Raw genomic sequence first — 11,773 nt, 5'->3', positions numbered from 1 at the left:
TTTTGAAATACATTCTTAAACTTATTTTTCTTAAAACATAGAACAGTAAATAAAGAAGTAAAGCAAACAGTTATCTCTTCTTGTTATGACCCTTGTACTCGGTTGCTGCTTGTAAGTTGCTAAGCCTTTTAAAATTATGCACGTAGAGGATATGAAACAAAATAATTTTTTCTAAGTGTTATATACAGTTGAATTACCAAAAAATCATAAATTACTGTATCAATACCATAGAATTCCACTATAATTTATCAAGCTTAGTAACTAAGCTGTATTTCAGTCTAAAAAAATATGAAATTTTGAGCAGACTAAAGACACAACTTACCTCCTTGAAATCTTGGTATCTTGGTCCGAAAGAAAGAGAAGGCATCCAAAGACATTAAAATGGCTGAGACAGCCACTAGGGGGACATTCTGAGCTTCCGATTGGTTATTCATGTTATATATAAAAGCAAGTGTATATAAGGAAGCATTTTCAAAAATGGAAAGATGTGGGCAGGGTGCCACTGTGTTTAAGTTATGACATGAGCAATATCTTAACATATTGAAAAGATAATAGGCTTTTATTTTATATTTTAGCTTGTCAATTTGGGTTCCTAATTCATACGACACTATAGGCTTAGTATTTTGAACATCTAATTTGAACAAGTGTTGCATTCAACATACCACAACACAAAAATTGACGTTTAACTGTGTTTTTTTAATATTTACTTTTAAATTAAGAAACTGAGTAAAGTATAATACTAAAATTTGAATTATAGTCTACAGTTTCATACCAAACTTTTTGACATAAATTTGAAAAATAGTAGTTCAATAAAATTTTGAATGCAAGTCAACAAATGAGATGACATGGCCTTTCACCTGTGACCTGTCTTGAAAGGTTTAAAGCATGTCAGCTACAATTCCACCTTTATCTTACAAAGGGCTTTACATTACACAGTGGTCTACAATTATGCCTACTAACTTCTACCAAAGAGTTGAAACTAATAATAAAGATTGCTTGACTCTTGTGTTTTATTTAGCAATTAGAAATTTATTGTACAAGTAACTTTATTTTTTAATGATTAATTTCCATGAAAAATATTTCATAATTAATTTTTAAAAGTAAACTTACAATAACAAGAATTAATTTCCATGTTTTGTGTACGTAGTGTTGTGTTAGAAAATATTTCAATAACTAACCTTGGATAGTGACTAGCATATATAATATTCATTAATCCTTAGGGCTTTTGGCTTAAAAAGCTGTACAGAGCCTTGTGCATGTATGATGAACCAGCTTACTCGTATAGGCTGTGAACATGGAAATAATAACATGCAGTAATTACAGTAATGAATAGTCTTGAAGTTTTAACTATGTAGTCCTATAATGCTTATTCTGTGCATGTTTTCAAGTAAATAAAACTGTATTCAAACTAGAAGTTGGATATATTATTATAAGTCTTTCAAAACAGTTAAGATAATTTTTTTTCTCTTATCATTGAAATTGTACATTTTGGCAAAAATGAAATATGAAGTCCAATGTATCATTCAGTTTACTGTTTATCACTGAGCTTGACCGGGTTTAGGGAATTCCATCTTCATCAGTAATCCTGTACATAGGCAAGTTGGAAAACAAAATCAATCATCTTATAGTGGTGGCTTATAAATTACATATATGGTGTTTAATTATCTTCTACAAACACTGAATATCTTTTTTGTATAGGTTTTATAGAATATGTTTGATTAATGCCACTAATCTTTGGAATTAGTTGGCACAAAAGCTTCTTAAGATAATCCAGAAGAATAAATTAGTATTGTTAATGTTACATTTTTGAATTTATTCTAATATACAAAATTATTCTTCTGGATTATTCATCAGGTGAGTTGTTTAACATAATTCAGATGAATAAGTAACATTAATGCTACATATTCATGATGCTCTTCTAAACCTATATAAACATAGGTTCATGTTTTCACAGTTGTGAATAAAAGACAACTTCAATATCACCACCTTAACAAGGTGTTCAATTAGCAAGCTGCTTGTCATTGTTTTGGTATATGATATTTTTTCTCATGGTGGATACATTGCTGCAAACTATTAAAGAGGTGATATATCTGTGTTTATTTTGGTTATAGTGAATGCATGCAGAGCTTAATAAAGACTGGTTAAATCTTCTTAGTCTACTTTTGATATAGTGCTACTTAAATTCCATCTTTACTAATGATAAAGGTTAATGAACTGATAAATGTTTTGAACTTTCATTATAATTTTAGGAGAATGGGGAACATATTAGGAACATAATATAATGCAAATTAATTTGAAACAAAATTGGTAAAATGCTATAGAAACATGTTTTCACAGTAATATTTTATCAGTACTAGAAAAGTTGTACAGGGTGTAAAGTTCAGTACATGATTGTACCAATGTACATCTACAGGTTAGTGATGTACAAAATGTTTCTCGTAGGTTGTTTTCTGATGATTGTAAGGGATTATTTCATATTAATGGCTGTGTATACAGTAAATACTGTAAAAGATAGCACTTACTAGGCATAATGTTCAGCTTGTAAACAAGTTTTACATTATTTAAGATTGATAATCAGTAGAAATTATACAGTGGTACCAATTCAGACTGAATGCAAATGGCTAATGACTGTTGTTCGTATGTAGGAAAAGTCCATGCTTATGTTGGACACTTGCAGGAGAATGAATAGACATAAAATAAAATCAAGTGTGAGTATTTTATACCATCTACTTTCAAATAAACCTCTGCATAATGCACTTAGTTTGTGTAAAATAGTGGGAACATTTGTTTCCTCTTTGCTTGTTTTTTATCAATTCACCTTTCAGTCAGGTTTTTAATAATTAAGTGATGACTAGTGGTTTAAATTAGAAAATTAAAATTTTTTTAGGAGCCAAAAACATTTACACTAATGAATAAATTATGGGGATGAATAGTTCAATTCAACTTGTAGATGTCCTTTTAAACAGTTGTTTACAAACTGAACTGTACTATACATATGACAAAATGACAACTAAGTAAACACATCATGTACTATTACATGTAGTTAGTAGTTGTACATCTACATTATATATGTCCAAATTTCCTGCATTTTATGAAGTTTTATCTTTCTGACAGGATACATTTTTAAGTTTATAGTAAATTATACTACAAACAAAAAGCACCACCCCATTGGATGCAGTCTAGACATGATTACATTCAAATAGCGTTATATCTAGAATATTCTCTAAGCACTTCTGTTTTGTTAGTCATGAAAACATCTAAGTTTTACATCCAAGGATACGAGCTCCTTACTGCATTCCCTGACCAAATGTAACTGTCAGTGTGGATTATCTATTGAATATGGCACAAAAATGTGATTTTAAAAAATTAATAAAGCTAATTAATAGAGAAATAAATATTCCCTTCATTAGAAACCACACAGGATTGGTTGTGTATTGCTTGTAATTGTTCTTGTTATTGATACACTAACAATAGAAGAAACTTGGTACATAATAAAATATGCTTGTTTTGGTAACATAGAGATTTCTTTAAAAATACAAGTAATGTATAATATAAAATATAAGTGCATACAACTACATATATTTATCATACTTCAAGGGAGTTAATTCAATGTCACATATTCAGGGGTAAGTATAATCTTCTGAATAAGTGCCCTAAAGGTGCAAAATAATTTTGAAGTTTCAGAAATCTGAAAAGACTTTTGGGTTGTGGAAAAAGGAAAAGGGAAAAACTTTGGATAGAAAAAGAGAAGTTAAAAGAAGAAAAAAAGCAAAGAAAGGGAAAAGAAAAAGTGGAAATAAAAGAGTAGAGAAACTTTTGTTGCTGAAGCTGTATCACTGTCACTTGTCAACTAGTCAGACACTAAAAAATTAGGGAATTTAAGGAGTCTTGATTGAGAGTTTATTGAGTTTGAACAAACCAGTATGAGAGAAAATTGGTGGATGGAGTAGCAAGTTTTTTTCAAGATATGATTTGAGAGATGTGACAGATTTTATCGTATGTATTTACATTTATGGTATAGTTGAACAGTTTTCAGTACATATAATGGTAGCCTGAAAAACAAGCTAAAATTTCTATTATACCAATAGCTTTTCATTTGTCACATTGTAATTTACAATGCATGTCAAAGTTGGTTTAGTCCACCCACTGTCTCTGTAATAGCAGTACTGTATGTAGAACTTTAAGGATCTGCTGTTTCTACTTAGTGATGGATTTTAGAAATATTTCACATTATGGAAATGAAGTGTGCATTAAGGATGATACTTCTATTTCTTACACAAGTTTTTTCCCTGGTATTATTACTACTGGCTATTGTTTCTACTCTTACATCATGATGTCACAACATGTGATCTGAACAACTCCCAATGCATTTCAGCTTTGAAAATAGCTACAAGCCGTGTAGAGTGAATAAAGTGGTGGGAGAAGTTATTTATGATTTTGTGTGAAAGTTACTATATTGAGCTCCTGCAGACTGGAACAATGGAATATAGAGCTTGGAATTTTTTGTAGGCTCTTGAACTGTTATGTTAGTTAATGAAAGGAAGTACAATAAGAGACAACAGAATATTCTGATGATTCAGATTCTTACTTATTGAATATTATTGTTAAGCTTATTGTATTCAAACATTATACACAATTTATTTCCTAGGTTAAGCTATATATATATATATATATATATATATATATATTAGATATAAATTTATCTCTACCAAAAATATTGGTATTTCATGCAGGAAAAATGTTAACTTTCAAAAGAAATGTTAATGAATATCAGTCAAGTTGAAATTTATAAGATACATAGAAGGAAATTTCTGATCAACAATAAAAAAACAATTCAAATTTCAAGTTAATGCTTTTTTTCAAAACAATGTCTCACAACAACATTTTGGAAGTTTAACAATGTCAAGAATGGTAGAAAACTAAATCAAGTTATATGAATTCTTTTTAAAATTCAAAACTAGACACCATTTCGTACAGTGGTTCTATATGTTCCATGCCTTTTGTTTAAATATTTTCATTGCAACCTTTGCTTTGCTGCAGTTTCTCTACTTCTTTGGCTTCATTCTCAATATGTTCATCTTTGATCCTCTCTGTTTACTGATGAAGATAGCCTAGCTGCTTTATGCCATAAAGTCCTGACCAACCAACCACTTTACTGGTGGGATGAACATTTTGGCATACACTCTTTCTGGGGGTCATTGAAGTGGACTTTCTACTCTGTTTGTTCAATGACTGTGCAAATATCTTGGATGCCACATCAGACAACTGTTTTCTTCCACTATGTTGATCTTAAATTTCAGATTCAAATTCTCTGGCAGTGGATGCCCTGAATCAATCTTCAGAGAGCCTATCCATTTATGCCTACCATGTTTGTTGTTTTCGTCCTCAGGTACTTGCCAAGATCAGTTACTCAAAGTGCCAGGTTCTCCCTTTCTCTCTACTTTTTTCCAGATCAACCATAGTTTACTCATGTTGAAACATCCATTTTTCACAATGACATTCTACATTTATGGTTTCATAGCTGGATGTTGTTCAATCCTTTGTCAGAGAAGTTGGATTTTCTTCCTGGGTGGCTTGGATGTTAGCCCATTTTTACTTTTCTTTGGCTGTCTATCAATCTCATTGATCTATTTTGCTTTAGACATATTTTGTTTATCTCCAACTCCACAACAGATTACTTCTTTTGTTGTGTTTTTTTTTTCATAATCATAGCTTATCAGATTCTTCCATCGCTGGTAACAGAGTTACCTCATTTGCCATCTTTAGATGCCATGAATGTTACCTCTTATCTTTTTTCCCATTGTTCAAAGATTTTTTCTAAGCTTTTTGTCTTCAGTGATCCCAAGTTTGTAGACATTGTGGCTTGAGTTTAATCTTGTTTCTTGGCTTCTTCCCCTTTTGAAATCTTAGTGATTTGAATGCTTTATCATCTTTTTCTCAACTCATATTGTCTTTTATTACTTGCATCAAACAGATGACATTCTGATATTTATGCCCTTGATGCTTCACATTTTATTTTCTCAGAAGTTTTCATAAACCAGATCAAGCCTTCCTACCTAAAATTTGAGCTGCAAGAGTAGGTAATTATTTTTTCTCACCTATTGTGAGACTACATGTGAATTACTTGGTCATGGACAATAAGCATTTGGTTTTAGGATAATGACCAACCATTATTTTGTGCCCTACATTTAATTCTCAATACATAGTTAATATAAAATGATAGATAAACAAATTCTGACATTTCATATGAATAAGTAAACATGAGCCTTGAATGGAACTGTTCCATTGATTTAGTAGGATCACAACTGTTCATACAGGTGAGGCTGGAACACTATTGATAGAGGAGAAAGGGAAGGGAAAAAATACATGTTATATCTGTTTTATAAGTATACCTAAGGATATTACTTCAATGAATCTCCTGAATTAATTTACTTACAGAAAGCATACAACATATATCACTGTGTGTATGAACAAAGAACATCTTGGATATTAATTTTTCATATTTCCAACTGCATATTTTATTTTTTTTCTGTTTAGACCTTTAAGTATATTACTTCATCAAACCTTGGAAATAAATTTATTTTGTTTTGAGTGCCGATGAAAGGAAATTGCTCAATTTTTATTACTCACTCATATTGTGCTCCTTATGGTGCTGACACATATTTTAGCATCAGACATTTTGATGTTGTGACACGTCTGTGTTTAAATATGAAATATTATAACACAAATCGGGATACCCTGACTAAGTTGAGATGGGTGTAACCTGCAAAATAACATCCTTTTTTGTTTTAATCTGAGGACATGGACTGTTTATTTGGATCATATATATATATGTAAAAGTCAAATACATGTAAAAGTCTTCAGCATAAGTGTAGAAGAACATAGGTACATTGATAAATCAAGCAAATTGTAGATCTTTCATAAGACGTGACTCTTTAAATTCAGTATTTTTTTTTTAGTCCTTAAGTATACATGCATTATTATTTCCTATTAAATCAAACTTGCTGATGCCCTAAAACATTTAGTCCAATTGCTAAAACTTTGTTATCAGTAATTTCTTGTGTGTGTGTACATTTGTACATATATTGTTTAGTTACTAGTACACCTAGTGTGTTAATTGGCACATATTCAATGTACATGTTTGTGCATATTGTAAGTCTGTTTTATAACTAAAAATTCTTTCTACTTTCAGACAATATCAGTATTTGAATATGGTTTTGTACTCCAGTGAGAAGTTTGAAGTTACTCACATAGCCAGGTGGTTTCATGTTTTACCCCATGTTGATATAACATTTAAACCAGTGAATGCTACATTTGATGTCACAAACAATTCTTATTTAGAGGTAAGGATGTGTCTTTCTTGGCATTCATTTTAAAGTGCTTCTGGTGATTTTGTTTTGTTATTCAAGTGTGACAATATATATAGTATGAAATAAAGAAAAAAGTAAGGAAAAGTAATAGAACTCTTATTATTTTCTTGAGCCATTTCCAATTTTGCTGGGAATTAATGAAACTTTGGAATTGTGAAGATACAACTAATGTGAATTTTCACAAAGGTTAAAAGCAATTTTTTGTAATGGTAAGTTAACCAAAATTAGGCCTACATGTAATAAAGCATGGTGTAAAATTTAATAACCAAAACAATATGTTTTTTTTTTTCATTTTACATTTAAACAAATTTAAAGCAACTTTAAAATCTATGTTATTGTTTTTCTCTTGGGTAAAATGCCCATGCATTTTCTTTTACTAGTTCGTGCTTAACCAACATATGAAATATTACTTTTCATGAATAGTGTTTCTTCTTCTGAATTATATCCTCATTTGTAAAGTGTAAAACAACATTTAACTTACTTCTTCTGAATTATATCCTCATTTGTAAAGTGTAAAACAACATTTAACTTTCATTCTGATGGATTTGTTACATAAACTATTGATAATTCAGTGATAGTGAAGACTACAAGTTGGAAATACACAACCATGATAAATTACAAGTGAATAATAGTATGACAGCAACAAAAACAAACATTTGATACTTGTGTGATGGTAACAAACATTTAAATCTTAAAGATTATGGAATGTACAAGCTATAATAAACAAGGTAAAACATTAGGTACAAAACTTTTCTAAATTTCTAAAGATCGAACATTTTCTAAAGAGGAATTAAAATACAAAATAAAAGGATGAAATCAGTTAAAAAAAATGTCTTTAAAAATTCGATGGAGCCTATCAGCATTTCTAGCATTCATTTCTAGACTAACAAATAACATATCAGGTATATAAATAAAAGCCATTTCATAGGGTTGACCAACAAAACCTGCTAGAAAAATTGTACTGAGAAAAGCTAACCAAGCCTAAAGGTCGAAATGAGCATGGGACCACAAACAGAAAAATAAGCAAACAAAGCTAGAGACATGTTTTCTTTACAGACGAATCCACATTAGAACTGTTCAGCAGCAATCAACGACTGTTTATTCAAATCTGGATGTTGTACCATAGTACCACATTTCCAGTGAAGCGTGGTGAAGAATAAGTACAAGTTTGGGGCTACATCTCAGTGTATTATTATACACTTTTGAGTTGGTTCTGTCTCACAAAGCCCATTATAGAAATTTCCTATCTATCATCAGGAGCTTACAATGCAAGAATAGTTTTTGAAGTGTCAAATGTACTGATGAAAAATTACATTGTCTGCATAATGTTTCCCATTAATGTAGAATCATATATAATATCAAAAATGTTGTATGGTATAAATATTTTCTGTAGTTTCTTGAATTATGCTTTTAGCTGGGAATTTTGTGTTTTAAATGTATTTGCATGTTATATTGTTCAGTATATTCCTCCCACCCAACCTAACTACCACCATGTGTGGTCTCATGATGTAGAAGCTAGTCATATATTGTTAGGCTGACTTGAGAGTAAACTGGGCGTGTTCCAGTAATCATTAGGTATATATGTATTGATCCAAGCACTGTATTAAAGATAAATAATGAGTACCCTGTTGTGCATTTTAATGGAATTTTTTCTTCATGAAGGTGTGTGTGAGTGGACAATGTATATAATTATTTTGATGTTCTGGATAAAAGTCAGTTAAAAGTTATGCTGCTTCATTATGTGTATATAACTACATGTATATAGTATACATTGTGTATGAAGACGTATGATTACGGTATGTACATTTATAAGTGTATGTTGTTGGTTTTTAATGTCAAAATGCTTTATATACATAGAATTAAAGTAGAGGTATGTAACTCTATATTTGGTTCAAGATTTGTGCATTTGATTTTATTATTTATAATAATGTTTTTTACTCTGTAAAAGTAAAGAAAAATCTCTGGACTTGTAAGCTGTCAAGGTGCTAAGACATTTTTATGATTGAGGGTGGTTGACCAAATAGTTATTAACAGTTAATGTAGCTTATTGTAATATTTTTTTCTCATATAAGTTGTTTTATTTTATCTTTTAAAATTGTCTTGTATATGTACATATGTAATATATGTACATGTGTTATATCCAATGAAAAAAATTGGGGTAACTTGTTAATAAAATGTTTTTGAATTTGTCAAAGTGTTTTTTATATTGCTAAAATTTGTCATGTACATTGAAAACCATAAACATCAATGTATCATATGTATAATGATCAGTTTTATTCTAAATTTCTAAGAGTTGAGCCAACTCGCATGTATTAAGAATGCTCTTAAAGCAGATATATTCTCAAATGATTTTAGCACACAGAAGCTAATGAAATATAATTTGAGAGAATTTTAAAAACTATTTACACATATAGTTATATCTTTAGAATGTAGATAGTAACAATGTAACTTGTAGGTAAGTATGTTTGATATTTCTGTTTGTAAGAACCATCTGTCTGTAAATGTCATTAACTTATTTTATTCAAACAATTTCGCTGTATCAGAAGATAATACAGTATCTGGTATCTACACTTATGAATAATACATTAAATCAAGTATATTTTGCCAATAGAATTTAGGGCTGTGGTAATCTATGTTGTTTTTTATGCTGACATTTTGTAAAAAGATGCTTGCATTTTTCTAGGGAAATTTTTTAAAATTATTTAAGGCAAAAAAGATTTGCTGTAAAGGTATTGATTTCAGGTTTGTGGCAATTTTGCTTTAATATGTGATCTTTTACATTTATTACAGTTGTTGAGTGGAAGATGGTTTTCAGATGCATGGATATTAAGTGTAATACTTGTGGGTGAAATATGATTATTAGTCTTCAACATTTCCACTTATTCTGATGATGTGAAAAGAAAAACATATATGACTCAATATCAGTTATATGCAGATTTGTAAATTTGCCTGTCTTCAGATCCTGAAATTTTTGTCTTTGAAATTTATATAAAAAATTTCTTGTTAAAGCTGTGGTGTCCAGTTCAAATATATATGGAACATGGATTATAACAACTCAAGGTCAATTAATATTTTGTTCTTATGCTTATAGCCATGACATTTCCTAGAAAATTAAGCAGTACAATGTGGCTTACTTATTATATATTCATTATGTGATACATATGTTGAAAGACATGATAAGCCCAAACAGTTTTTGAAATCAATACTGTCGTATAGTTATAGATTTTTCTATTTTGATTTTATTTTAAAACAGTGCTTGGTTGGTGGAAATATGCATTTGATCTAATGGTAATATATCATTTCAAAGTGTATCATAATATTAAATACATTTGTAATGTTTTTTGCATGTACGTACATGTAACACTGAGTGATAACACATTTCTAGTTTTACTGAAGTAAGTCTCTTTGAAACTTTTGTCTTGTATTTGATAAACTTTGTATTGTTCAATACAAACTTGATACAGAAATGAGTAGTAATAGAAACATGCTGTAAGTACTATATATTTTCATAATATATGCATATTGTGTAGATGAAGTAATGTATGCTTATTTCGAGATGAAAAACTTTTCCATAAGATTATACATGTGGCATATAGTCTCTATTTCAGTGTGTGTATTATTGTGTATGGAAATTAGCCATGCATGTACTTTTTTTTTAAGTTTATACTGCTTTTTCTTTATAAAGTACATATAAATCAGAAACATCTGCTGATTAAGCACTGCTAGTTAGCCCTAAACAAATTTTGAAACTAATACTTCCATTTAAGGAAAGTAAAGATGAGTCAATAGGATTGTTATACCAATAATAATATTTTTTACAGATTTAACTTTGTGGCTAGTTGCTTGAGGTTTTTTTTTCATCACCTTTTTTTTTGTTAATTTTTCTTTTGATTTATTGTGTTTATTCCAAAAGTTCTTTGTACCCAGTGTCCATTTTTTGATGCTAAAGTGTTTCATGCCTATCATTTTGCTTCATAAATGCATTGATTTATTGAAATTCCTAAGAATAAGATCTTTTTCATGTTTACACTCATTTCTAAGTTAGTAATGCATTTAAAACTGCAAAAGCATTAAACACATTTAATTGCAATACATATTAATTGCAAACCAAAATTTCTCTGAAATATAGATATGTATTTAATATTTTGAAACAATTTGATATGTGTGTGTGTGTGTGTCTTTATAATCTTCTACTGAATTAAAAGTACAGAATATTTTCAAAGTATCCAACTCCAGTATATCTTATGAAGTTTGAGGTAAATGTGTTGTACATGTTGACTTAAGTGAATGCACACTACAAGAAAATGAAAACTATATTTCCAAGTAAAAGTAGAAAAAATATTGTGTTGTATTTTAAAGTTTGTGACCCCTCTTTTATATATATATATATATAAGTTAGTTTT

At 29.6% G+C, this 11,773-nt stretch overlaps 1 protein-coding gene across 4 annotated transcripts in view; it reads left to right on the top strand.

The window, feature by feature from the left end:
- Nucleotides 1-11,773, top strand: part of LOC106459514 (protein tweety-like) — a 65,200-nt gene that overhangs the window by 5,195 nt on the left and 48,232 nt on the right. For all 4 annotated transcript variants that reach the window (XM_022386016.1, XM_013919140.2, XM_022386014.1 and 1 more), the window contains exon 2: nt 7,193-7,343. In XM_022386016.1, the coding sequence (XP_022241724.1) occupies nt 7,212-7,343 (132 nt within the window). In that variant the 5' untranslated portion in view covers nt 7,193-7,211. The remainder of the gene's footprint in view (nt 1-7,192; nt 7,344-11,773) is intronic.

The sequence above is a fragment of the Limulus polyphemus genome, unplaced genomic scaffold (genome assembly GCF_000517525.1).
Source record: "Limulus polyphemus unplaced genomic scaffold, Limulus_polyphemus-2.1.2 Scaffold620, whole genome shotgun sequence".
Taxonomy (NCBI): Eukaryota; Metazoa; Arthropoda; class Merostomata; order Xiphosura; family Limulidae; genus Limulus; species Limulus polyphemus.
Note: the sequence above shows the minus strand (reverse complement) of the source record. Positions and strands in the feature narration are given on the sequence as shown.